Source organism: Serinus canaria, chromosome 3, assembly GCF_022539315.1.
Source record: "Serinus canaria isolate serCan28SL12 chromosome 3, serCan2020, whole genome shotgun sequence".
In the NCBI taxonomy this organism is placed as follows: Eukaryota; Metazoa; Chordata; class Aves; order Passeriformes; family Fringillidae; genus Serinus; species Serinus canaria.
This window is the reverse complement of record NC_066316.1, coordinates 111,944,044-111,971,045: the sequence shown is the minus strand read 5'-3', so window position 1 is coordinate 111,971,045 and position 27,002 is coordinate 111,944,044. Positions and strand designations below refer to the sequence as shown.

Genomic DNA, 27,002 nt, shown 5'->3' with positions numbered 1-27,002 from the left:
GCGGAATTTCTGGAATTCCCGGAAATTCCTGGGAATTCTCTCCTGGAAAATCCAGGAAAGTCGGCCCCCGAAATTCGGCCCCAAACTGGGAATTTAAGGAGAATTCCCGGATTTTGTGGAGCCATTCCCGCTTTTTGCTGGGAAGTCCTGGCGGGAACATTCCCGGGATTTGTTTTCCCGCGGGAATTCCGGAGCTCGCGGGAAAAATCCCAAGGGAAAACCTCGGGAAAAGGCGAAATCCCGGGAACTGCGGAGACTCTAGAGAGGATGCGGGGAAAAGGGCGGGAATTTGGGAGAAGGGCGGGAATTGCAGCGGGAATTCCCGGGAATTCCCTCGCTCACCGTTGGAGGTGAAGTAGAACACCATGGCTGCGGCGGCGCGGGCGCTGCGCTGATCCCGCTGGTCCCGGCGCTTCCGGTTATCCCGGGTTTATCCCGGGCTTATCCCGTTTTTCCCGGTTTCTTCCCGGTTTTTCCCGGGCCCGTCCCGGGGCTCCGCCGCCTCCTCCTCGGGGAAGGCCCGGCCAGGAAGGGGTCGTGCGTAATGACGTCAGGGCGGCGTGCGAAGAATACGCACGCGCAGAACAGCTATGGAGCAGCGGGTAAAGGGAGCTGCGCGTGTGCGGGCGGCCATGACACCGTACGGAAATGTCATTGCGCGTGCGCAAAATGGCAGTGACACTACATAAACGTAACTGCGCATGCTTAGAACGACCGTGACACTGTACGGAAAACTGAGCTGCGTAGGGAGGGCAGCCATGATATTGTACGGAAAACGGAACTGCGCGTGCGCAAAGCGGCCACGACAGCGTACGGAAAACAGAACAGAGTATATAAGGGCGGCCATGATGGCGTACGGAAAATCTCACTGCGCATGCGTAGATCAACCGTGAAAGCTTCCGTCAAAGAGAGCTGCGCATGCGCAGTGCTGTGGGGAGGTCTCCAGGTTTTTTCCTTTTCTTTCTTTTTTTTTTTCTCGCCTTGTTTTTTCCTCTCTTTCCTTCTCTGCCTCCCCTTTTCTCCTTCCCTTTCCTCTTCCCTTCTCCCATTTCCCCTTCCATTTTTTCCCATTTATCTTTTTTCTTTCTCCTTTCTTCGTTTTTCGATCCATTGCCTTTCCCCCTTTTCCCTTCCCTTCCCTTCCCTTCCCTTCCCTTCCCTTCCCTTCCCTTCCCTTCCCTTCCCTTTTCCTCATTTCCCCCCTCTTTTTATCCCCGAAGCTGAGGGGATTTAACAATTAGAACCGAATTAACATCCCAGGCCAGGGATCCATCACCAACAGGGAACCAAACCCTCCCAGCTGGGCCATTTCAGAGCAAAAAGGGAGAAATTATTTGGGTTTTTGGCAGATAAACCCTGAAAGATCCACTCAAGAGCCGCCTTTACCCCTTTTTCCCGTTTTTATTCCTTTTTGCCAGGCTGGCCGCTGGGGCTTGGAGCACCCCGGGGCAGTGGAAGGGATCCCCGCCCACAGCCGCTCCCCGGTGCCCTAATTAACACAAAAATCCTCAATTAGCGCCTCGTTACGCGCCCATTAACTCCCAATCCCTCCGCATTCCTTCCCTTCCCTCCGAATCTCCCGCGCCCGGGCGAGACTACAACTCCCATCAGCCCCCGCGCCCCGCAGAGCAGAGAAAGGTCGCTCTGTTCTCGCACGGCACACTGGGAGTTGTAGTCTAATGGAGGCCCGGGGCGGAGAGGCGCTCTCTCTGATTGGCTGCAAAGCAGCGGGGGCGGGTACAACCCGGAGCCGCGCGCTGTTCACCCAATGGCGAGGGAGCCGAGCTGATTGACGCGGCTCTCAGCCAATAAGAGCGCAGGGCGGGCGGCTCGAAGGCGCGAGTCTGAAGGCGGGAAGCAGCCATGGCGGAGGCGGCGCTGAGGTGAGGAAGCGGCTCCGAGGGGGCTCTGAGGGGGCTGTGAAGAGGCTCTGAGGGAATTCTGGGGGAGCTCTGAGGGGCTCCAAGGGAGCTGTGAGGAGGCTCTGAGGGAGATCTGATGGAGCTCTGAGGGACTCTGAGGGAGCTCCGGGAGGGCTTTGCGGGAGCTCTCAGGGAGCTCCGGGCAGCTCCGATGGGGGCTTTGAGGAGGATCAGAGGAGCTCCAAGGGAGCTCCAAGGGGCTCTGATGGAGCACTGAGGAGCTTTGAGGGGGCTCTGATGGAGCTGTTGTTTTGCGGGGACAAACAAAACTCCACAACTTTGTGAATGTTGTAAAGCCGGTGTGTTTATTACAGCGCTGGAAGCATGTGGGGATTACCCTCCTTAAAAGACATGCCTACCTCTGGGAACTTCAGGTCCTTTTTTATCTCCCTCTCAAGTCCATATGCATGCAATTTTACCAGAGGTTCACACATATTCATTTTTACAAATTTCGCGTGAAGTTTGCCGCTAGTTCTTCTTTATCAGGAAGAATTCCTGGGTGAGGTTGACCTGCTCTCGCAGCAGTTTGTCTGTCTGTCCCTCTGTCTGTCTCCCCCCCTTATCTCTGTCCTTCACTGAGGCAGTTTTTCTAAGCCCAGGCTTTTTACGAGAGCAGGCAGTCAGGCTATAAACAGCAATGTTTTCAAACTACAGACTTTACGGTGGACATTTTACCTAAATCCAAGTGGATTTCTACGCCGGAAAATTTGTACCGTGTCTCACTGTGAGGGAGCTCTGAGGGAACCCTGAGGGGCTCTGGGGCGGCTCTGATGGAGATCTGAGGGATCCAGGATATGGAGCTCCGAGGGGGCTCCGAGGGCTCCGGGATTTGGAGCTCCGCGGGGGCTCTGATGGAGCTCCGCGGGGGCTCCGAGGGCTCCGGGATTTGGAGCTCCGCGGGGGCTCTGATGGAGCTCCGCGGGGGCTCCGAGGGCTCCGGGATTTGGAGCTCCGCGTGGGCTCTGATGGAGCTCCGAGGGCTCCGGGATTTGGAGCTCCGCGGGGGCTCTGATGGAGCTCCGCGGGGTTTCCGAGGGCTCCGGGATTTGGAGCTCCGCGGGGGCTCTGATGGAGCTCCGCGGGGGCTCCGAGGGCTCCGGGATTTGGAGCTCCGCGTGGGCTCTGATGGAGCTCCGAGGGCTCCGGGATTTGGAGCTCCGCGGGGGCTCTGATGGAGCTCCGCGGGGGCTCTGATGGAGCTCCGCGGGGCTCCGAGGGCTCCGGGATTTGGAGCTCCGCGGGGGCTCTGATGGAGCTCCGCGGGGGCTCCGAGGGCTCCGGGATTTGGAGCTCCGCGGGGGCTCTGATGGAGCTCCGCGGGGGCTCCGAGGGCTCCGGGATTTGGAGCTCCGCGGGGGCTCTGATGGAGCTCGCGGGGGCTCGAGGGCTCCGGGATTTGGAGCTCCGCGGGGGCTCTGATGGAGCTCCGCGGGGGCTCCGAGGGCTCCGGGATTTGGAGCTCCGCGTGGGCTCTGATGGAGCTCCGAGGGCTCCGGGATTTGGAGCTCCGCGGGGGCTCTGATGGAGCTCCGAGGGCTCCGGGCTGGGATTTGGGACTCTGAGGGGAACTGGAACCCCCAGCTGGGGATTTGGGGGGTTTGGGGTTTTTGTGGTTTTGGTTTTGGGATCTTTGGGGTTTGGGGTTTTTGGGATTTTGGGGGGGTTTGGGATTTAGGGTTTTGGGGGATTTGGGGTCTTTGGGATTTGGGGGATTAGAGTTTGGGATTTTTTGGGGTTTGGGATTTAGGGTTTTGGGGGTTTTGGGATTTTTTGGGATTTGGGATTTAGGGTTTTGGGAATTTGGGGTTTGGGTTCTCCTGGAATTCCCTGCCAAGGCCTGACCTCCCTTCCTGGATTTGCAGCAGCTCCGGAACGCCCCGGAAACGGAGCCGGGAGCCCGACAGGTGAGAGCCAAAGAATCCCAAAAACCCAAAACCCCCCAAAATCCCTCAAGAACCCAAAACCCTCCAAATATTCCCCCTAAAAAAACCCCAAAATATCCCCCCAAAAAACATCCAAAATTCCCATAAATCCCCAAACCCCCCCAAATCCTAAAAAATTCCTCCAAATATCTCAAAACCCCAAAATTTCCCCCAAAATTGGCAAAAATCCCAAAAAATCTCAACGATCCTCCCCCAAATCCTAAAAATTCCCAAAAACCCCAAAAATCCTAAAAAATCCCCAACAACCCCAAAATCAGGAATTCCCAGGAATGCCAAACCCCCGGATCCAGGAATTCTTTGGAATCACAAATCCTTGGATTCTGGAGTTCCATAGAATGTGAAATCCCTGGAATCAGGAATTCCCTGGAATGCCAAACCCCTGGATTTAGGAATTCTTGGATTCAGGAATTCCAGGAATGCCAAACCCCCCCGGGATTTGGGAATTCCCGGAATTCCACCCCCAGCCATTCCAGGCCCATCCCATCATTCCCTCTCCCTCATTCCCATTTTTTTTTTTTTCCAGCTCCTGCTGGGAGGAATTCCGGACCCCGCTGGGCAAACGGCCCCGAGCTGCTCCGGGATCTGCATCCCAGAATTCCCCAAATTCCAAAAATTCCCGGAATTCTCCCAGCCCCGAGCAGGAATCCCGGGAGAAACCGGCACCGTCCCGGAGGCTGCAGCTCCCGGCGGGAAATCCGGGAATTCCGGCGGGAAATCCGGGAATTCCGGCAGGAAATCCGGGAATTCCGGCAGGAAATCCGGGAATTGCCAGGAATTCCCACGTTTCCGTGGGGGCGTTCTATGGGCAGAGGAGTTACCTGGATCCCCTGGAGAGGAAACGGCTGCGGGAGCTGCTGGGGGAGGGGAACGTCCCAGGAAAACCCGGGAATTCCGGGAATTTCTGGAATTCTGGAGCTGGGAGGTTTGGCGGGAAATCTGGGAATTCCGCTGGGAAATCCGGGAATTCCAGGAAGAATCGCAGCAGCTCCAAAGGCAATGCCAAGGGGAAAAGCAGTGGGAATTCTGGGAATTTCAAAATCGGGAATTCCCAGAAATCTGGGATCGGGAATTCCCAAAAATCTGGGATAGGGAATTCCCAGATTTCCAACGTCGGGAATTCCCGGATTTCCGGGATGAGGATTTCCCAGAATTCAGGGATTGGTGAGAATTCCCAGATTTCCAATGCTGGGAATTCCCAAGACTCCGAGCTTGGGATTTCCCCGAATTCTGGGATTTCTGGGCTTGGGAATTCCCAGAATTCCGAGCGTGGAAATTCCCAGACTTCTGAGGCTGAGAATGCCAAGATTGGTGTGAATTCCCGGATTTCCAACAGTGAGAATTCCCAGAATTCCAGCGGTGAGAATTCCCAGGATTCCAAGCTCAGGAATTCCCCGGTTTCCGGGGTTGGTGGGAATTCCCAGGTCGGGAATTCCGGGAATTCCAGGCCCGGGGAATTCCGGGTGCTGCTGGCGGGGGTGCGGCCGCGCCTGCGGCTCCCCCTGGGCTGCGCCTTCTTCCGCAGCGGGAGCAGATCCCGGAAAAAACCGGGAAAATCCCAACAAACCCCGGGGGAGCCGCCCCAGGAACCGCCGGGAACGGCGCGGAAACTTCCGGAAGCGGCCGGAAGCCAGGAGGGGAAGGAAAACCGGGAATGCTCCGAGGGAACCCCCGGGAAAAACGGCCGGGATTGCCACGGGAAGGAGGTGAGCAGGGGCTGGAATTCCTGGGAATTCTGGGGGATTTTGGGGGAATTTCGGAAGATTTCTGGGGATTTTTGGGAATTTCTGGAAAATTCAGAGAATTTCCTGGAAAATCCTGGGGAATTTCTGGGGATTTCCTTGGAATTCTGGGAAATTTTGGGGAATTCCTGGGAGTTTCTCTCTCTCATGGAATTTTGGGGATTTTCGGGGGGGTTCCTGGGGGTTTTTTGGGAATTTCCTTGAAATTTCAAGGGATTTCTGGGGATTTTTGGGAATTTCAGGGAATTTTGGGGGAATTTCATGGAATTTCCTCAGAATTTCTGAGAAATTCAGGGGATTTGGGAGAATTTCTGGGAATTTCATTGGAATTTCAAGGAATATTAGAGAATTCCATGGAACTTGGGGGATCTTTTAGGGGATTTTAGGGAATTCCTGGAAACTTCCTTGGGGGTTTCTGGGACTTTTTTGGGAATTTCTGAACATTTCAGGGAATTTCCTTGGAAATTTCTGGAAATCTCAGGCAAATTCCTGGGAATTTTCTTGGGAATTTTGGGGGATTTTGGGAACTTCAGGGAATTCCCAGGAATTTATTTCCTTGGAATGTTTTTGGGAATTCCCTGGGGAAAAATTCCCAAGAATTCCCAGGATCCTTTCCGGGATCGTTCCCAGCTAGGCTCCAGCCCCTCCTTAGGAAGGAATTTTGGGAATTCTTGGGAATTTTGAGGAATTTTTTGGAAGTTCTTGGGAATATTTGGGGAATTTTTGGGAATCCTTCCCTTTTCCATCCCCAAATTCCCTAAAAACCCCCTGAGGATTTCCCAACATTCCAAATCCCAGAGCAATTCCAAGATTTCCTCTCAGATTTCCCGGGAACCCCCGGAATTCCCGGTTTTCCTGCCATTCCCTCTTTTCCCAGGAATCCTCTGGAACGTGCCCGGATTCCCAGGATCCCCCGGCCCAGCAGGAATCGGGTGAGTTGGGAAACCCTCTGGAATTCTCCCCTGGAATTCCCGGAATTCCTGCTGGCCATCCCTGAGCTCACAGCTCCGCCTTTTCCCGGGATTTTCCCATTTTTTTTCCAGGCTCTCCGTGCCCGGCCGGGCTCTTCCCGATTTTCCTGCCCAGCAGGAGGAGGTGAGATCCCATTCCCAATTTTCCCTGCCTTTCCCTGGTTTTTTTTCCCTCCTTTTCCCAGCCTGGTCACCAAGATGTTGCCCAGGGGTGGGCCCACGTGTGCTCATGGGGTGCCAGTACGGGGGCCCAAGGGTCCACCGGCTGCCCCCCCCCATTGCGCAGGCCCAGGGCGGCACGTGCTCGCTGGGGCCCAGTGCGGGGGCCGGTGGGGCCCGGGGGCGCCCCCTGGGGCCCCGGGGGGCCCGCCGGGTCCCCCCAGTTGCACCACTGCGGTCGCACAGAGTGGGACCATGGGTGTGCCAGGTGGTTTTCCCTTTCTGTCCTCCTTTTCCCGTCCTTTTCCCTTCCTTTGTCCCCCACATTTTCCCAGCCTTGTTTCCCCCCTTGGTCCCCCATTTGCTTCCCCTTTCCCTCCCCCCTTGTTCCCTCCCTTTTTCCCAGTTTCCCCAATTTCTTCCCATTTACTTTCCCCACGTTTTGTCCCGTTTTTTCCCTCTTCCCCCCCATTTCCCCCCTTTTTCCCATTTCTTTCTTCCATTTCTTTTCCCCATTTTTTTCCATTTCTTTTCCCCTTTTTTCCCCCATTTCTCCTTCTCTTTTTCCCCCCCCCATTTTTTCCCATTTTTCCCATTTCTTTCCCCATTTATTTTCCCGCCCTTTCCCTCCGTTCCAGGCCCCTGGAGGAGCTCCCGGCTCCCTTCGGCCCCTCTGGAAAAGCTCCCAGGAAATCCCGGGAATCCTCGTGGGATCAGCTGATCATTGTGAGGGAAAGCCGGGAATTCCAGAACCTTCCCTGGGAGGGGAAATTCGGGAATTCTGGGATTTGGGAATGTTCCCTGGCAGGGAAATTTGGGAATTCCAGAACCTTCCCTGGGAGTGGGAACCTGGAAATTTTAGAATGTTTCCTGGGATTGGAAACAGAGGAAATCTGGGAATTCTGGAATTCCGGAACTTTCCCTGGGCTGGGAATTCGGAAATTGCAGAGTTTGGGAATGTTCCCTGGGCTGGGAAAACTGGGAATTCTGGAACCTTCCCTGGGATTGGAATTTGGCTATTCCAGGATTCTGGAACCTTCCATGGGCTGGGAATTCACTGGGAAGGGAAATCTGGGAATTCCCTGGGAGGAGGAACCTGGGAATTCTGGAGCCTTCCCTGGGCTGGGAAATCTGGGAATTCCGGAACCTTCCAGGGGAGGAGAATTCAGGGATTCTGGAGCTTTTCCCTGGCAGGGGAATTGCAGGATTCCGGAACATTCCCTGGGATGGGGAGATCTGGGATTTGGGAATATTCCCTGGGCTGGGAAATCTGGGAATTCTGGAACCTTCCCTGGGATGGGAAATCTGGGAATTCCAGAAGCTTCCACGGGAGGAGAGTTCAGGAATTCTGGAGCTTTTCCCTGGCAGGGGAATTCCAGGATTCTGTAACCTTCCATAGGCTGGGAAATCTGGGAATTCCCTGGGAATGGTCCATGGGAGGAGGAACCTAGAAATTCTGGAGCCTTCCCTGGGCTGGGAAATCCGGGAATTCCAGAATTTGGGAATTTCCCTCCCGCGGGTTGGGAAATCTGGGAATTCCAGAACCTTCCCACACTCCCAGAATTCCCAGTTTTCTGGTCAGGACGCAGTGCAGATCCTGCGGGATGCTCTTCCCTTCATTCCCCGTTCCCTGTGCTCATTCCCGGTTATCCCAGCATTCCCAGCATTCCCTGTGCTCATTCCCGGTTATCCCAGCGTTTCCAGCAATCCCTGTGCTCATTCCCGGTTATCCCAGCATTCCCAGCATTCCCTGTGCTCAATCCCGGTTATCCCAGCGTTTCCAGCAATCCCTGTGCTCATTCCCGGTTATCACAGCGTTCCCAGCATTCCCTGTGCTCAATCCCGGTTATCCCAGCGTTCCCAGCATTCCCTGTGCTCATCCCGGTTATCCCAGCATTCCCTGCGCTCAATCCCGGTTATCCCAGCGTTCCCAGCATTCCCTGTGCTCATTCCTGGTTATCCCAGCATTCCCAGCATTCCCTGTGCTCAATCCCGGTTATCCCAGCATTCCCAGCATTCCCTGCGCTCAATCCCGGTTATCCCAGCATTCCCAGCATTCCCTGTGCTCAATCCCGGTTATCCCAGCGTTCCCAGCATTCCCTGTGCTCAATCCCGGTTATCCCAGCGTTCCCTGTGCTCATTCCTGGTTATCCCAGCATTCCCAGCATTCCCTGTGCTCAATCCCGGTTATCCCAGCATTCCCTGTGCTCATTCCCGGTTATCCCAGCATTCCCAGCATTCCCTGTGCTCAATCCTGGTTATCCCAGCATTCCCAGCATTCCCTGTGCTCAATCCCGGTTATCCAGCATTCCCAGCATTCCCTGTGCTCAATCCCGGTTATCCCAGCATTCCCTGTGCTCATTCCCGGTTATCCCAGCATTCCCAGCATTCCCTGTGCTCATTCCCGGTTATCCCAGCGTTCCCAGCATTCCCTGTGCTCATTCCCGGTTATCACAGCATTCCCAGCATTCCCTGTGCTCAATCCCGGTTATCCCAGCATTCCCAGCATTCCCAGTGCTCAATCCTGGTTATCCCAGCATTCCCAGCATTCCCGTTTTTCCCGTTTTTCAGGACGCGGGGCAGCAGGGGCTGGGTCCCCGGCAGTGCGGATCCTGCGGGATGCTCTTCGCTCCCGGCGTTCCCGAGGATCGGCTCCAGCACCTGCGGCACCACCGGAGGCTGCGGCAGGCCCTGAGACACCCGGTGAGGGCAGCGGGAATGCCCCGGGAATCCCGGGAATTCCGGGGGAATGAGGGGATGGGGATGGGGAATGGGATTGGGAATGGGATTGGGAGTGGAATGGGAATGGTATTGTGGGGATGGGAATGGGGAATAGGATTAGGATTAGGAAGGGGATTGGGAATGGGAATGAGGATGGGATTGGGAATGGGAATGAGGATGGGATTGGGAATGGGAAGATGTTGGAATGGGAAGGGGATTGGGAATGAGATTAGGAATGGGAGGGGGGAAAGGGACTGGGGGATGGGAATGGGATTGGGAATCGGAAGAGGATGGAAGGGGAATGGGGAATGGGATTAGGATTGGGAAGGGGATAGAATGGGAATGGGGGATGGGATTGGGAATGGGGATGGGAATGGGATGGGATTGGAAGGAGATGGAATGGGAATGGGGAATGGGATTGTGGGGATGGGAATGGGATTGGGGAATGGGATTGGGAATGGGAAGGGGATAGGATGGGAATGGGAATGGGGGAATGGGATTGGGGATTGGGATTGGGAATGGGAATAGGGATGGGGTAATGGGAGTGGGGATGGGAATGGGATGGGGGAAGGGATTGGGGCCTGGGATTGGGAATGGAATGGGCTGGTATAGTGGGGATGAGGAATGGGGATATGGGAGGATGGGAATGGGAAGGTTGGTAATGGGAGTGGGGGATGGTGGATGGAGGGAATGGGATTGGAGGATTGGGAATGGGAGAGGTTGGAATGGGCGTGGGGTGGGGGAATGGGATGGGGATGGAATGGAGAATGGGAATGGGAATGGGTTGGAATGGGAATGGATGGGACTGGGATTGGGAATGGGACGGGATTGGATGGAAGCAGATAAGGGAGTGGAGGATGGGATTGGAAGGGGATGGAATGGGAATGGGAATGGGTGGGAATGGGGATAGGGAATCGGATTGGGATTGGGAAGGGAATAGAATGGGAATGGGGGATGGGGTTGGGATTGGGAATGGGAAAAGGATGGAATGGGAATGGGGATGTGGGGATGGGAATGGGAACAAGGAATGGGATTGGGAATGTGGGAATGGGAATGGTCTTGGGAAGGGGATGGGAAAGGGGAATGGGGGAATTCCAGGAATTCTGGGAATGAGGGAATGGGGGGGGGGGTGTGTGGGAATGGGGGAGGGTGGAAATTCTGGGACTGGGGAAATGAGGGAATGATGGGAAGAGTGGGAATGGGAACGGGGAATTGGGATGGAAAAGTGGGAATGGGGAATCAAAATGGGGATGTGGGGATGGGAACGGGAGTGGGGGAATTCCAGGAATTCTGGAAATGAGGGAAAAGGGGGTGTGGGAATTGTGGGAATGGCAGCAATGCTGGGAATGGGGAAATATGGGAATGGGGAAATGTGGGAATGATGGGAAGAGCGGGAATGGGAATGGAGGATGTGGGAATGGGAGATGTGGGAATGATTGGAATTCAGGAGTGGCAGGAACTGTGGGAATGAGGGACAGGAGGAGTGGGGGAATGCTGGGAATAAGGAAATGGCAGGAATACCGGGAATGCTGGGATTGGGGCATGGGGGAATGGTGGGAATGTGAGAATGCTGGGAATGCTGTGAGTGTGGGAACGATGGGAACACTGGGGGGACAGAGGGAATGGGGGAATGTTGGGAATGGCAGGATCAATTCCTGCCAAGGATTTCTTGGAATTCCATCGTGGAATTCCCTCTTGGGATTCTTCCCTGGAATTCCTTGCTGGGTTTTTTTCCTGGGATTCCATTTTGGGATGTCCGTGTGCCCCAATCCTGGGATTCCCTCTGGCAGGGCTGGAAGCAGGAGCGCGTGGTGGCGGAATTCTGGGATGGGAGAATCCTCCTGATCCTTCCTGAGGATCCCAGATACGCCCTCAGGAAGGTACCGGCACTTCCTGGGACTTCCTTCGGGAATGGCAGCTGGAATAATCCCAAACCCCAGCGGGGTCTGACCCCGAAATCCCAATGGGAGCTGATCCCAAAATCCCAAAATCGCAGCGGGGTCTGATCCTGAAATCTCAACGGGATCTCATCCTGAAATCCCAAATCCCAACAGGATCTGATCTCAAAATCCCAACGGGATCTGATTCTGAAATCCCAAATCCCAATGGCAACTGATCCCTAAATCCCTACGGGAGCTGATCCCTAAATTCCAGCAGGATCTGATCCCAAAATCCCAAATCCCAGCAGGAGCCAATCCCTAAATCCCAAAGGCATCTGACTCCAGATCCCAAATCCCAATGGGATCTGATCCTGAAATCCCAGCAGGAGCTGATCCCCAAATCCCACCCCAATCCCTAAATCCCAATGGGAGCTGATCCCTAAATCCCAAATCCCAGCAGGATCCGATCCCTGATTCCCACCCCAATCCCTGAATCCTGATTCCCCGTGTGAACCCAGCCTTTCTTGGGAACAAACCCTGTTTTCCTGGGAATTCCCATCCCATTTCTCTGAGAATTCCCACCCCATTTTCCCAGGAATTCCTATCCCATTTTCCCTGAATTCCCACCCCCGTTTCCCCAGGAATTCCCACCCCGTTTCCCCAGAATTCCCACCCCGTTTCCCCAGGAATTCCCACCCCATTTTCCCCAGGAATTCCCACCCCATTTTCCCAGGAATTCCCACCAGCGTTTCCCCTGGAATTCCCACCCCGTTTCCCCTGGAATTCCCGCCCCGTTTCCTGGGAATTCCCTCCGTGTTTCCCTGCAGGCCGAGGAGGTTTTGGCGGTGGTGGATTCCGAGCTGGGTTTCCCGGAGCATTCCCGGCCGTTCCCGGAGCATTCCCGGCTGTACCTGTTCGTCAGCCCCGGGCAGTGCGTGCTCGGCTGCCTCGTGGCCCAGCCCATCCGACAGGTGCGCATTCCCGGCCAACATTCCCTGCTCCCGGCCCGTATTCCCTGCTCCTGGCCCCCATTCCCTGCTCCTGGCCCCCATTCCGCCTGGGCCCATCCCTGCTCCGTCCCATCCCAGTCCCGATCCCATTCCGCTGGCTCCCTGTCTCGTCCCGGCTCCGGTCCCGTTCCGCTTCCCATTCCCAGTCTCCCATCCCCGTCCCGGTGCCATACCTGTTCCCTCCCTCCCGGTGCCATTCCTGCTCCATTCCCCTGCTCCTGGTGCCCATTCCCTGCTCCCAGTCCCTGCTCCCAGTGCCCATTCCCTGCTCCCAGTCCCCGCTCCCAGTGCCCAGTCCCCGCTCCCAGTGCCCAGTCCCCGCTCCCAGTCCCCGCTCCCGGTCCCCGCTCCCAGTGCCCAGTCCCCGCTCCCAGTGCCCATTCCCCGCTCCCGGTGCCCATTCCCTGCTCCCAGTCCCCGCTCCCAGTGCCCATTCCCTGCTCCCAGTCCCCGCTCCCGGTGCCCATTCCCCGCTCCCATTCCCCGCTCCCAGTCCCCGCTCCCAGTGCCCATCTCATCCCCGCTCCCATTCCCCGCTCCCAGTCCCCATTCCCCGCTCCCAGTCCCCATTCCCCATTCCCATTCTCAGTTTCCCATTCCTAGTTCCCATCCCAATTCCTGTTGCCCATTCCCAGTTCCCAGTTTCCCATTCCCACTTTTCCATTCCCAGTTCCCATTCCTAGTTCCCAATTCCCATTCTCATCCCCATTCCCAGTTCCTGATTCCCATTCCCCGTTCCCAGTTCCCATTCTCAGTTTCCCATCCCCATTGCCATTCCCAGTTTTTCACCACTGGTAATTCCCAGTCCCCATTCCCAGTTCCTGTTCCCAGTCCCCATTCCCATTCTCAGTTTCCCATTCCCAGTTCCTATCCCAATTCCTGTTTCCCATTCCCAGTTCCCAGTTTCCCATTCCCACTTTTCCATTCCCACTTTTCCATTCCCAATTCCCATTCCTAGTTCCCAATTCCCATTCTCTTCCCCATTCCCAGTTCCCGATTCCCATTCCCCGTTCCCAGTTTCCCATTCTCAGTTTCCCATCCCCGTTGCCATTCCCAGTTTTTCACCACCGTTCATTCCCAGTCCCCATTCCCAGTTCCTGTTCCCAGTCCCCATTCCCTCTTCCCAGTCCCAGTTTCCCATTCCCAGTCCCAATTTCCCATTCCCAATTCCCAGTTTCCCATTGCCACTTCCTATTCCCAGTTTCCCAATTCCCAGTTCCCCATTCCAAATTCCCCAGTTTCCCATTCCCCAGTTTCCCAGTTCCCATTCCCATTCCCATTCCCAGTTTCCCATTCCCATTTTCCATTCCCAGTTTCCCATCCCCATCCCCAATTCCCAGTTTCCCATTCCCATTCCCAGTTTCCCATTCCCAATTCCCATTCCCATTCCGTTTCCCAATTTCCCAGTTCCCCATCCCCAATTCCCATCCCCATTTTCCATTCCCCAGTTCCCATCCCCTAACCGTAACCCATTCCCAATTCCCAGTTTCCCATCCCCAATTCCCACTCCCAGTTTCCCATTCCCAGTTCCCCATCCCCATTTTCCATTCCCCAGTTTCCCATTCCCGATCCCCATTCCCAGTTCCCATTCCCGATCCCCATTCCCAGTTCCCATCCCCGATCCCATTCCCAGTTCCCATTCCCGATCCCCATTCCCAGTTCCCATCCCCGATCCCCATTCCCAGTTCCCACTCCCAGTTTCCCATTCCCATTCCCCACTCCCAGTTTCCCATTCCCAATTCCCAGTTTCCCATCCCCACAGGCATTCCGGGTGCTGCCGGAGCCGGGCCTGGCGCCATTACCGGACCCCCGGGACCCCCAGCATTCCCAGGACCGGGAGCATTCCCGGGGGGATTCCCGGGATCCGTGGGCGCGGGCCTGGCGCTGCTCGCTGTGCCCGGAGCCGGCCGTGTGCGGGATCAGCCGGCTCTGGGTGCTGGGGGCGCGGCGGCGCCGCGGCATCGCCCGCAGGATGATGGACTGCCTCCGGTGGGAACCCGGGAATGCCGCCGGGAAAAACCGGGCGGGATCGGGGATCGGGGGGGAATGGGATCGGGGGAGATGGGGGAAAGTGGATTGGGGTGGGGAAATGTAGAATGTGGGGGGGAAAGTGGAAATTTGGGAGAGGGGATATGGGATTGGGGATGGGGGAGGAAATGAGATTGGGATGGGGGAAATGGGATGGGGGTGGGGAAAGTGGGATTGGGATGGGGGATATGGATTTGGGGGAGTGGAAAAATGGGATCGGGATGGGATGGGGAAATGGGATCGGGGTGGGAGAAAGTGGGAATTGGAGATGGGGGAAAATGGGAATTGGGGATGGGGAAATGGGATTGGGATGGAGGAAATGGGTGACGTTTGGGGATGGGGGGAAAGGGGAATGAAGTGGGGGATGGGGAAATGGGATCGGGAGGGAGAAATGGGATCGGGGGGTGGGGAACGTGGGGAATTGGGGATGGGGGAACAGGAATGGGAATTGGGGAGGGAAAGTGGGAATTTGGGGATGGGGGATATGGGATCGGGGGGATGGGGAATGGGAGAGGGCAGTGGGTAAATGGGTATGGGATTTGGGAGGAATGAGATTGGGGAGGGGAGAAATGGGATCGGGGTGGGGAAAGTGGGAATTGGGGATGGGGGAAATGGGAGTTGGGGATGGGGAAATGGGATCGGGGATGGAGGAAATGGGAATCGGGGAGGGGGAAAGTGGGAATTGGGGATGGGATCGGGGATAGGGAAATGGGATCGGGGAGGGGAGAAATGGGATCGGGGATGGGGGAAATGGGAATTGGGGATGGGGGGAAGTGGGATTGGGGACGGGAAAAGTGGGAACTGGGGATGGGAAAAGTGGGAATTGAGGATGGGGGAAAAGTGGGAATTGGGGATGGGAAAAGTGGGAATTGAGGATGGGGGAAATGGGATCGGGGATGGGGAAATGGGAATTGGAGATGGGGGAACTGGGATTTGGGGATGGGAAACTGGGATTGGGGATGGGGAAACTGGGATTTGGGGATGGGGGGACACTGGGAATTGGACAGCGGTCATGGAAAACTGGGATTTGGGGAGGCAGGAGCTGGAAAACTGGGATTTGGACAGGGATTATGGAAAACTAAAATGCAGGGAGGGAGAACAGATTTGGGATGGGGAACTGGGAATTGGGGAGGAATGGACATGGAAAAACGGGATTCTGGTTGGGAGAGAGGTGGAAATCTGGGATTTTGGTGGGGGGAAACCAGGAAAACTGGGATTCAAGGAGGGATGGTTTTCCAGTTTTTTCACATTTTCCCATGATTTTTCCCAGTGTTTTCCCATTTTCCAATATCTTCCTCGTTATTTTTCCTGATGTTTTCCTGGTGTATCCCATTTTCCCATTATTTTTCCTGGTGTTTTCCCAGTGTTTCCCATTTCCCAGTGTTTATTTTCCCCAGTGTTTTCCCATTTTTTTCCCTGTTCTTTTTCTCCCGTGTTAATTTTTCCCGCTGTTTTCCATTGTCCTTTGATTTTTCCCATTATTTTTCCCGCTGTGTATTTTCCCATGATTTTTCCTGCTATTTTTCCTGTTTTTTTCCCCTGGTGTTTATTTTTCCTATTTTCCTGGTGTTTTCCCGGTGTTTCCCATTCTCCCATTATTTTTCCTGGTGTTTATTTTTTCCCAGTCTTCCCCATTATTTTTCCCTGGTGTTTTCCCAGGGTTTCCCATTATTTCCCACTGTTTCCCATTTCCTGTGATTTTTCCCCTTTCTTTTTCCCAGTGTTTCCCATTTCCCGATACTTTTCCCGATATTTCCCATTATTTTTCCCAGTGTTATTTTTCCCGTTGTTTTCCCAGTGTTTTCCATTTCCTCTCATTTTTCCAAGTGTTTTCCCTGGTATTTTTCCGCACATTTCCCCATTATTTTCCCTGCTCTTTCCCATTTCCCACTGTTTCTTTTTCCCATTACTTTTCCTGGTATTTTCCCCATCCATCCTGTTATTTTTCCCGGTGTTGATTTTTCCCATTATTTTTCCCATTTCCCACTCTTTCTTTTTCCCGTTATTTTTCCCGGTGTTGATTTTTCCTGCCTTTTCCCATTATTTTTCCCGCTGTTTCCCATTTCCCAGTGATTCTTTTTCCCAGTATTTTCCCCATCCCGTTATTTTTCCCGCTGTTGATTTTTCCCGCCGTTTCCCATTTCCCCGTGACTTTTCCTGGATTATTTTTCCCGTTATTTTTCCCGCTGTTGTTGTTTTTCCCGGTGTTTTTCCCGGGTGCTGATTTCCCCCTTCCCGGTGTGTTCCAGGCGCACCTTTGTCTTCGGGGCGGTGCTGAATTCCCGGGATTTGGCCTTTTCCGACCCCACCTTGGACGGGAGAGGCTTCGCCGCGCGCTACTGCGGCCGCCACGACTTCCTGGTCTACAGCCCCCTGCAGCACGGCCCACAGCCGGGATCACCACCGGGATCTGCTCCGGCATCCGCACTGGGATCCACGGCACTGGGATCGGATCCGGGATCAGCACCGGGATCTGCACTGGGATCCACGGCACCGGGATCGGCTCCGGGATCAGCCACACCAGGACTGGCACCGGGATCCACAGCTCCGGGCTCAGCACCGGGATCCACAGCTCTGGGATCCACTCCAGGATCAGCACCAGGATCCACAGCTCCAGGATCAGCACCGGGATCCACAGCTCCGGGATCCACTCCGGGATCAGCACCGGGATCCACAGCTCCGGGCTCAGCACCGGGATCCACAGCTCCGGGATCAGCACCGGGATCCACAGCTCTGGGATCAGCTCCAGGATCCACAGCTCCGGGATCCACTCTGGGATCAGCTCCTGGATCCACAGCTCCGGGATCCACTCTGGGATCAGCACCGGGATCCACAGCTCCGGGATCAGCTCCGGGATCCACAGCTCCGGGATCCACTCTGGGATCAGCACCGGGATCCCCAGCTCCGGGATCAGCACCAGGATCCACAGCTCCGGGATCCACAGCTCCGGGATCCACTCCGGGATCAGCACCAGGATCCACAGCTCCGGGATCAGCTCCAGGATCCACAGCTCCGGGATCCACACCAGAATCAGCTCCGGGATCCACTCTGGGATCAGCACCGGGATCCACAGCACCAGGATCAGCACCGGGATCAGCACCGGGATCACCAGGATCACTGGGATCCATGGCTCTGGGATCATCGGGATCGGCACCGGGATCAGCACCAGGATCCACGCTGGGATCAGCAGCAGGATCCGGACTGGGATCAGCACTGGGATCCACACCGGGATCACCAGGATCCACACCAGGATCGGCAGGATTGGGATCAGGATCAGCAGGATCGGGATCAGCACTGGGAGCAGCGGAAGCAGCGGGATTGGGATCAGCAGGATCGGGAATCCTTCCCTAAATCCCTCCCAAATCCTCCATTCCCTTGGCAATCCCTCCTTTCCCTTGGGAACGCTTCCTGTGCTGGGATCCTTCCCTAAAATCCCAAACCTTCCCTTCATCCCTTTGGAATCTTTCCCTCCCTTGGGAATCCTTCATTCCTTCCTTTCCCTTGGGACTCTTTCCCTAAATCCCTCCCAAATCCCTCGTTCCCTTGGCAATCCCTCCCTTTGGGAATCCTTCATTCCCTTGGGAATCTTTCCCTTTCCCTTCCCAAACCTTCCCTTCTCCTTTTCCTGGCATCCTTCCCTTCCTTTCCTTGGGAATGCTGAGCTCCCTTGGAATCCATTCCTTCCCTTGGGAATCCCTCATTCCCTCGGGAACCCTTCCCTAAATCCCTCCCACATCCTTCATCCCCTTGGAATCTCTCCTTTCTTTGGGAATCTTTCTCTTCCCATGGGAATCCTTCCCTAAATCCCTTCCAGATCCTTCATTCCCTTGGGAATGTTTCCCTTGCTTGGGAATGCTGAGCTCCCTCGGGAATCCTTCCCTGGATCCCTTCCCAACCTTCCCAAATCCTTCAGTCCCTTCGGAATCCTTCCCTTGGGAATCCCTCATTCCCGTCCTTTCTTTGGGATTCCTTCCCTTGGGAATTCTTTCCCTTGGGAATCCTTCCCTGAATCCCGGCTCAATCCTTCCCTTTCCTCAGGAATCCTTCGTTCTGTCCCTCCTTCCCTCGGGAATCCCTCCCTGGATCCCTTCCCTCCCCCATCCTTCGTTCCCTTGGGAATCCCTCACTCCCTTCCTTTCTTTGGGAATTTTTTTCTTCCCTTCCCTTGGGAATTCTTTCCTTTCTGGAATCTTTCCCTTCCCTTTCCATGGGAATCCTCCCTTGGGAATCCCTCACTCCCTTCCTTTCTTTGGGAATCTTTCCCTTCCCTTCCCTTGGGAATTCTTCCCTTTCTGGAATCTTTCCCTTCCCTTTCCATGGGAATCCTTCCCCAAATCCCTCATTCCCTTGGGAATCCTTCCCTTGGGAATCCCTCATTCCCTTCCTTTCTTTGGGAATCTTTCCCTTCCTTCCCTTGGGAATTCTTCCTCTCCTGGGATCGTTCCCTTCCCTTTCCATGGGAGTCCTTCATTCCCTTGGGAATCCTTCCCAAATCCCTCTGGATCCTTCATTCCCTTGGGAATGTTTCCCTCCCTTGGGAATGCTGAGCTCCCTTGGGAATCTTTCCCTTTCCCTTCCCTTGGGAATCCTTCCCCAGATCCATTCCTTAAATCCCTTCCCTAAATCCTTCATTCCCTTGGGAATCTTTTCCCTTGGGAATTCCTCATTCCCTTCCTTCCCTTGGGAATCTTTTCCTTCCCTCCATTCCCAATCCCTCATTCCCTGGGAATTCTCCTTTCCTTTGGGAATTCTCCTTCCTTTTGGGATCCCTCATTCCCTTGGGATTTTCCTCTCCCTTTGGAATCCCTGATTCCCTCGGGAACCCTTCCCTAAATCCCTCGCACATCCTTCATCCCCTTGGAATCTCTCCTTTCTTTGGGAATCTTTCTCTTCCCATGGGAATCCTTCCCTAAATCCCTTCCAGATCCTTCATTCCCTTGGGAATGTTTCCCTTGCTTGGGAATGCTGAGCTCCCTCGGGAATCCTTCCCTGGATCCCTTCCCAACCTTCCCAAATCCTTCAGTCCCTTCGGAATCCTTCCCTTGGGAATCCCTCATTCCCGTCCTTTCTTTGGGATTCCTTCCCTTGGGAATTCTTTCCCTTGGGAATCCTTCCCTGAATCCCGGCTCAATCCTTCCCTTTCCTCAGGAATCCTTCGTTCTGTCCCTCCTTCCCTCGGGAATCCCTCCCTGGATCCCTTCCCTCCCCCATCCTTCGTTCCCTTGGGAATCCCTCACTCCCTTCCTTTCTTTGGGAATTTTTTTCTTCCCTTCCCTTGGGAATTCTTTCCTTTCTGGAATCTTTCCCTTCCCTTTCCACGGGAATCCTTCCCTTGGGAATCCCTCATTCCCTTCCTTTCTTTGGGAATCTTTCCCTTCCCTTCCCTTGGGAATTCTTTCCTTTCTGGAATCTTTCCCTTCCCTTTCCATGGGAATCCTTCCCTTGGGAATCCCTCATTCCCTTCCTTTCTTTGGGAATCTTTCCCTTCCTTCCCTTGGGAATTCTTCCTCTCCTGGGATCGTTCCCTTCCCTTTCCATGGGAGTCCTTCATTCCCTTGGGAATCCTTCCCAAATCCCTCTGGATCCTTCATTCCCTTGGGAATGTTTCCTTCCCTTGGGAATGCTGAGCTCCCTTGGGAATCTTTCCCTTTCCCTTCCCTTGGGAATCCTTCCCCAGATCCATTCCTTAAATCCCTTCCCTAAATCCTTCATTCCCTTGGGAATCTTTCCCTTGGGAATTCCTCATTCCCTTCCTTCCCTTGGGAATCTTTTCCTTCCCTCCATTCCCAATCCCTCATTCCCTTGGGAATTCTCCTTTCCTTTGGGAATTCTCCTTCCTTTTGGGATCCCTCATTCCCTTGGGAATTTTCCTCTCCCTTTGGAATCCCTGATTCCCTCGGGAATTCTCCCACCCCTGGGAGCCCCTCCCCTCCCTCCCTGCCCAGCTCCTGCTGAACCCCGCTGGAAATCCTGGAATTCTCCTGGAATTCTCCAGGATCCCCCTCCATTCCTGCCTTTTCCCGGGTGGGTTTTTTTGGGATTTTGGTTCATTGGGGTCGGCCTCGTTCCTGGGAATTGGCTTTTCCCGAATTCCCTGGGAATTCTGCCCGAGGCTTTTCCCACCCCGAGCCTCCCAGGCAGGGAATTCCAGGGCCCTGGGGGAACATCCCGAGGTTTCCTGAGGACATTCCATAAATTCCTGTCGCTATCCCGAGGTTTTCTGATGCTGTTCCGATGTTTTCTGTCGGTATTCCAAGGTTTTTCTGATGACATTCCATAAATTTCTGAACATACTCCGAAGCTTTCTGTCATTTCGTTCTTTTGATGGAAATTTTCCAAGGTTTTATGGTGAGATTCCCTGATTTTATGAGGATATTCCAAGGTTTTATGGGAAAATTCCAAGGTTTTGGGGGTGGTTCCAGGGTTTTATGGGAACATTCCAGGGGTTTTGGGGGGATATTCCAAGGATATTCCATTTTTTTAATGGAAATATTCCAAGGCTTTATGGGAAAAATCCAAGGGTTTTATGGGAATATTCCAGGGTTTTGGGGGATATTCCATGATTTTATGAGGCTTTTCCAGGGTTTTATGAGGATATTCCAAGGTTTTATTGGGAACATTCCAGGCTTTTTTGGAGACATTCCAGGGTTTTATGGGAACATTCCGGGCTTTTTGGAGACTATTCCAGGGGTTTTTGAGGATATTCCAAGGATATCCCAAGGTTTTATGGGAATATTCCAGGGGGTTTTTGAGGATATTCCAATTTTTAATGGAAATATTCCAAGGTTGTATGAGGACAGTCAGAGATTTTATGGGAATATTCCAGGGTTTTGTGGGAATATTCCAGGGTTTGGGGTGGTTTTTGGTTTTTTTTTTGATATTCCAAGGTTTTATGGGAATAATCTGGGGTTTTCTGGGGGGAATATTCCAAGGATTTATGGAAATATTCCAAGGTTTTATGGAAATAAATTTGAGGGGTTTTTTTTGGGAATACTCCGGGTTATTGGGGGATATTCCAAGGTTTTATGGGAATATTCCGTGATTTTATGGGGATATTCCAAGGTTTTATGGAAATATTCCAGGGTTTTTGAGAATATTCCAGGTCTTTTGGGGGAAATTCCAAGGATATTCCAATTCTTTATGGAAATATTCCAAGGTTTTATGGGAATATTTCGGGGGGGGGGGGTTTGATATTCCAAGGTTTTATGTGAATATTCCAGGTTTTTTAAGGATATTCCAAGGTTTTATGGGAATAATCTGGGGGTTTTTTGGGGGGATATTCCAAGGATTTATGGAAATAAATTTGAGAGTTTTATGGGAATATTTGGGGTTTTTTTTGGGATATTCCAGGTTTTTTTGGGAATTTTGCCCCCTCAGAGCGCCCGGATCCCATCCCGGCTCCCGCCCCTCTGGAAAAGCCAAATCCCAAGGAAAAGCCCAGCAGTGCCAGAGAGAGGAACACGTGGATTTATTGGGAATGTTCCCCGAGGGAAAATCCGGGAAAATCCATGGGGAAAACTCGGGAAATTCCAACCCAAAAAAACTCGGGAAAATCCAAACGAGGAAGGAGGGAAAATCTGAGCCCCAAAAAAGAGGGAAAAATCCGGGAAAAAAAAACTTGGGAAAATCCAGCCCCCAACAAGGGAGAATCCAACCTGGAACCTTGGGAAATTCCGGCCCGAAAAAGAGGGAAAATCCAACTGGAAAAGGAGGGAAAAGCTGCCCTAAAAGAGGGAAACTCCAGCAAAAAAGGGAAATCCGGGAATGTCGGGAATCACCTCCTGCTGGGAATCTGGGAATGTCAGGGCAGTGGAATTCTGGGAATGTCAGGGGTGTGGACATCTGGGAATGGCCGGGCTCTGGAATCTCAGGAATGCTGGGCTCTGGAATTCCAGGGATGTCAGGGCTGTGAAAATCTGGGAATGTCATGGATCTGATATTCTGGGAATGCTGGGGCTCTGGGAATGTTAAACTCTGGAATGCCAGCTCCAGAGTCACATCCCACTGGAATTCCAGGAGGGCCAAGGTTCTGGAATGCCGGGAATGCTGGGCTCCATAAGCCTGTGAACTGCAGCTCCATTTTCCTGGGAATCCTGGCTCCATAATCCCAGAATTCCCACTCAGTTATCCTGGGCTCTCAGGGCTCCGTTATCCCAGCATTCCTGCTCTGTTATCCCGCCATTCCCAGTGCGTTATCCCGCCATTCCTGGTGCGTTCTCCCGCCATTCCTGGTACATTATCCCGCCATTCCCAGTGCGTTATCCCGCCATTCCCTGTGTGTTGTCTCACCATTCCCTGTGCATTATCCCAGCATTCCCAGTGCGTTATCCTGACATTCCCTGTGTGTTATCCCGCCATCCCCTCCCTGTGCATTATCCCAGCGTTCCCAGTGTGTTATCCCGCCATTCCTGCTGTGTTCTCTCGCCATTCCCACTGTGTTATCCCAGCATTCCCAGTGCGTTATCCCAGCGTTCCCGGTGCTGTGTTATCCCCCCATTCCCAGTGCATTATCCTGCCGTTCCCGGTGCGTTATCCCTCCATTCCCTGTGCTGTGTTATTCCGCTGTTCTCTGTGCGTTATTCCCCCATTCCCAGTGTGTTATCCCGGCAGTTATACCCCTGTTCCCGGTGCATTATCCCTCCATTCCCGGTGCTGTGTTATCCCCCCGTTCCCGGTGGTTATCCCAGCGTTCCCTGTGCTGTGTTATCCCCCCGTTCCCGGTGGTTATCCCACCATTCCCGGTGCTGTGTTATCCCCCCCCATTCCCGGTGCTGTGTTATCCCGCCATTCCCTGTGTGTTATCCCTCCATTCCCGGTGCTGTGTTATCCCCCCCATTCCCGGTGCTGTGTTATCCCCCCCCATTCCCGGTGCTGTGTTATCCCCCCCCATTCCCGGTGCTGTGTTATCCCCCCCATTCCCGGTGCTGTGTTATCCCCCCGTTCCCGGTGGTTTTCCCGCCATTCCCGGTGCTGTGTTATCCCCCCCATTCCCGGTGCTGTGTTATCCCCCCCCATTCCCGGTGCTATGTTATCCCCCCGTTCCCGGTGGTTATCCCGCCATTCCCGGTGCTGCGTTGTTATCCCGGCGTTCCCGCCCCGTCCCTCTCCAGCGCGCGCACGATTCGCGCCGCCGGGGGGCGCTGCCGGGGCTCGCGGGCGGTGCATGCGCAGAAGAGCTCCCGCACCGGCGCCTGCGCCGGCTCCAGCGCCGCCTCCGGGGGCAGCGGCGGGCGCGATCCCAGCGCCGCCAGGTACGCGCGCTCGTCCCAGGAATCCTCCGAGCCCAGGGAATCCTCCTCCTCCTCCTCCTCTGGAATGCCGGCAGGGAGGGAAGGAAGGAGAGGGTCACGGGAATCCCGGCCCCGGTCCCAGCCCGGTGCTTCCTGATCTTCCCAGGGATCTGCTGGGAATTCCAGCCCAGTCTCTCCTCACCCTCCCTCCCAGCTGGGAATTCCTTCCCAAGGTCCCCAAATCCCAAGATCCCTAAATCCCGACCCTCTGGAATGGTGGCCAGGCGTGGCTGTCGGGAGATCCCGGGAATCCCGGCCCTGATCCCAGCCCAGCGCTCCCGGCTCTTCCCAGGGGTGTCCCAGCCTTTCCTTGGACACTCAGCCTTTTTCTGGGAATTCCAGCCCAGCCCCTCCTCACCCTCCCAGCCAGGAATTCCCTCCCAAAATTCCGAAATCCTGAAATCCCAAAACCCCAAGATCCCAAAATCCCGACCCTCTGGAATGCCGGGTGCAGCCATTGGCAGCGGATCCCGGGAATCCTGCCCCGGTCCCAGCCCGGTGCTTCCTGATCTTCCCAGGGATCTGCTGGGAATTCCAGCCCAGTCTCTTCTCACGCTCCCAGCCGGGAATTCCTTCCCAAGATCCCCAAAATCTACAACCCTAAGATCCCAAAATCCCAGCCCCAATCCCAGCCCGGCGCTCCCTGATGTTCCCAGGGGCATCCTGACACTGCCAGGAATCCCTCCGGAATTCCAGCCCTCCACACCTTCCCAGATAGGAACTCCCTCCCAAAATTCCAAAATCCTGAAATCCCAAAACCCCAAGATCCCAAAATCCCGACCCTCTGGAATAGCGGCAGGGTGCGGATCCCAGGAATCCTGCCCCAATCCCAGCTCGGCACTTCCTGATCTTCCCAGGGTGATCCCAGCCTTTCCTGGGACACTGCCAGGGATCCTCTGGGAATTCCAGCCCAGCCAGGAATTCCTTCCCAAGATCTCCAAATTCCGACCCTCTGGCCATGGTGGGAGCCATTCCCTGTCCCGCCATTCCAGGCCCTTTTCCCAAATCCCTCTCTGGCTCTCCTGGCGTTGCATCCAGCCCCATCCCAAGTCGTCCCTGGGATGGAATTTTGGGATCCAGGGGCTTCCCTGGAAATTGGGGACTCCAGGCAGGGTCTCCCTTCCCTTCTCCATCCCCAAATCCCATGAAAATCCCTGGGGATGGATCCTGAGTGTCCTGGATCCCAGAATCCCGGGATGGTTTGGGATGGGATCCATGGACCTTCAATCCCATCCCAGGGACACTTCCCACCATCCCAGGCTGATCCAAACCCACCCTGGGACACTCCCAGGGATTCTCTGGGAATCCCAGCCCAGCCAGGAATCCCTTCCCAAGATCCCACATTCCCAATCTCCCCTTTCCCACTGGAAGCCATTCCCTGGCTCCCTCCAGCCCTTTCCCAAATCCCAGCTCTCCTTTCCCACCCGATCCTTCCCTGCATCCCTTCCCGGCGCCCGTTCCCTCCCATAGCTCGCGGAATTCCCGGCATTCCCGGTACCGTCGGAGCCGCCCTGGGGCGGCGGGGGCAGGTGGGGCACGCTCAGGGCCAGCATCTCCCAGAGCGTGAGGCCGAAGGCGAAGACGTCGGCGCGGTCCGAGATGGCCCCGCCCGGCTGCAGCGCCTCGGGCGGGCTCCAGGGCTCCGTGCCCACGTACGGGACCGACGGGTCGCTCACTGCCCGGAACGGGATACCGGGATCGTGGGAATGGCATCGGGGGGGATCATGGGATCGGGGGGATAGCGGGATACCGGGATCAGTGGGAATGGAATCAGGGGGATCATGGGATAGCGGGATCATGGGATTGGTGGGATAGTGGGATCATGGGATAGCGGGATCATGGGATCGGGGGGATAGCGGGATACCGGGATCAGTGGGAATGGAATCAGGGGGATCATGGGATAGCGGGATCATGGGATCGGTGGGATAGTGGGATCATGGGATAGCGGGATCATGGGATCGGGGGGATAGCGGGATACCGGGATCAGTGGGAATGGCATCGGGGGGATCATGGGATAGCGGGAATGGCATCAGTGGGATCATGGGATAGCGGGATCATGGGATAGCAGGAATGGGATCGGTGGGAATGGCATCGGTGGGATCATGGGATAGCGGGAATGGGATCAGTGGGAATGGGATCGGTGGGATCATGGGATTGGTGGAATCATGGGATAGCGGATCATGGGATCGGGGGATCGATGGGATCAGGGGATAATGGGATCATGTGGGACATGGGATCGGTGGGATCATGGGATAGCGGGATCATGGGATCGGTGGGATAGCGGGATACCGGGATCAGTGGGAATGGAATCAGGGGGATCATGGGATAGCGGGATCATGGGATCGGTGGGATAGTGGGATCATGGGATAGCGGGATCATGGGATCGGGGGGATAGCGGGATACCGGGATCAGTGGGAATGGAATCAGGGGGATCATGGGATAGCGGGAATGGCATCAGTGGGATCATGGGATAGCAGGAATGGGATCAGTGGGAATGGCATCGGTGGGATCATGGGATAGCGGGAATGGGATCAGTGGGAATGGGATCGGTGGGATCATGGGATAGCAGGATCATGGGATCGGTGGGATCATGGGATAGCGGGAATGGGATCAGTGGGAATGGCATCAGTGGGATCATGGGATAGCGGGAATGGGATCAGTGGGAATGGGATCGGTGGGATCATGGGATAGCAGGATCATGGGATCGGTGGGATCATGGGATAGCGGGAATGGGATCAGTGGGAATGGCATCGGGGGGATCATGGCATTGGTGGAATCATGGGATAGCGTGATAATGGGATCAGTGGGATAGCAGGAATGGGAATGGGATATCGGAATAGCGGGAATGGGATAGGGGGTCGCTCACTGCCCGGATGGGATCGCGGGATCATGGGATCAGTGGGAATGGGATCGGTGAGATCATGGGATAGCGGGAATGGGAGAGCGGGATAGCGAGAATGGGATATTGGGAATGGGATAGCGAGAATGGGATATCGGGGACACTCACTGCCGGAACAGGAGCGGGAATGGGATCAGTGGGATTGGGAATGGGCTGGCGGGAATGGGATAGCGGGGTCGCTCACTGCAGGAATGGGATGGCGGGAATGGGATAGCAGGAATGGGATCAGTGGGATAATGGGATAGCGGAATGGGATAGCGGGGTCGCTCACTGCAGGAATGGGATGGTGGGAATGGGATCGGGATATTGGGGTCGCTCACTGCGGGAATGGGAGAGCGAGAATGGGAGCAGTGGGATAATGGGAATGGGATCGGGAATGGGATTGGTGGGATAATGGGATAGCGGGAATGGGAATGGGAGAGCGGGAATGGGATATCAGG

General features: G+C 54.9%; 2 protein-coding genes across 2 annotated transcripts; one reads left to right on the top strand and one right to left on the bottom strand.

The window, feature by feature from the left end:
* Positions 1-1,740: 1,740 nt before the first annotated feature.
* Positions 1,741-19,015, top strand: ESCO2 (establishment of sister chromatid cohesion N-acetyltransferase 2). Its single transcript, XM_050972565.1, has 12 exons — positions 1,741-1,883; positions 3,785-3,826; positions 4,389-5,568; positions 6,482-6,536; positions 6,648-6,699; positions 7,373-7,460; positions 9,306-9,437; positions 11,246-11,335; positions 12,163-12,306; positions 14,108-14,334; positions 16,623-16,916; positions 17,184-19,015. The coding sequence occupies exons 1-12, from the start codon at positions 1,864-1,866 to the stop codon at positions 17,722-17,724; spliced, it is 2,865 nt and encodes a 954-aa protein (XP_050828522.1). The 5' UTR covers positions 1,741-1,863; the 3' UTR covers positions 17,725-19,015.
* Positions 19,016-21,817: 2,802 nt separating this feature from the next.
* Positions 21,818-25,462, bottom strand: PBK (PDZ binding kinase). The gene is made up of 2 exons (XM_050971912.1): positions 25,162-25,462; positions 21,818-23,683 (listed from the first exon to the last, which is right to left on the bottom strand). Exons 1-2 carry the CDS (start codon positions 25,460-25,462, stop codon positions 23,451-23,453), a joined length of 534 nt encoding a protein of 177 aa, XP_050827869.1. The 3' UTR covers positions 21,818-23,450.
* Between the last annotated feature and the right edge of the window lie 1,540 nt (positions 25,463-27,002).

Coding starts and splice junctions, on each gene's coding strand:
- ESCO2 (XM_050972565.1), top strand. CDS start 1,864: ATGGCGGAGGCGGCGCTGAG. Junction 6,537..6,647: donor CCCGGCCCAGCAGGAATCGG/GTGAGTTGGGAA, acceptor TTTTTTTTCCAG/GCTCTCCGTGCCCGGCCGGG. Junction 16,917..17,183: donor GGACTGGCACCGGGATCCAC/AGCTCCGGGCTC, acceptor TCCGGGATCCAC/TCTGGGATCAGCACCGGGAT.
- PBK (XM_050971912.1), bottom strand. CDS start 25,462: ATGATCCCGCTATCCCATGATCCCCCTGATTCCATTCCCACTGATCCC. Junction 23,684..25,161: donor GCCCCAGGGCGGCTCCGACG/GTACCGGGAATG, acceptor CCGGCATTCCAG/AGGAGGAGGAGGAGGAGGAT.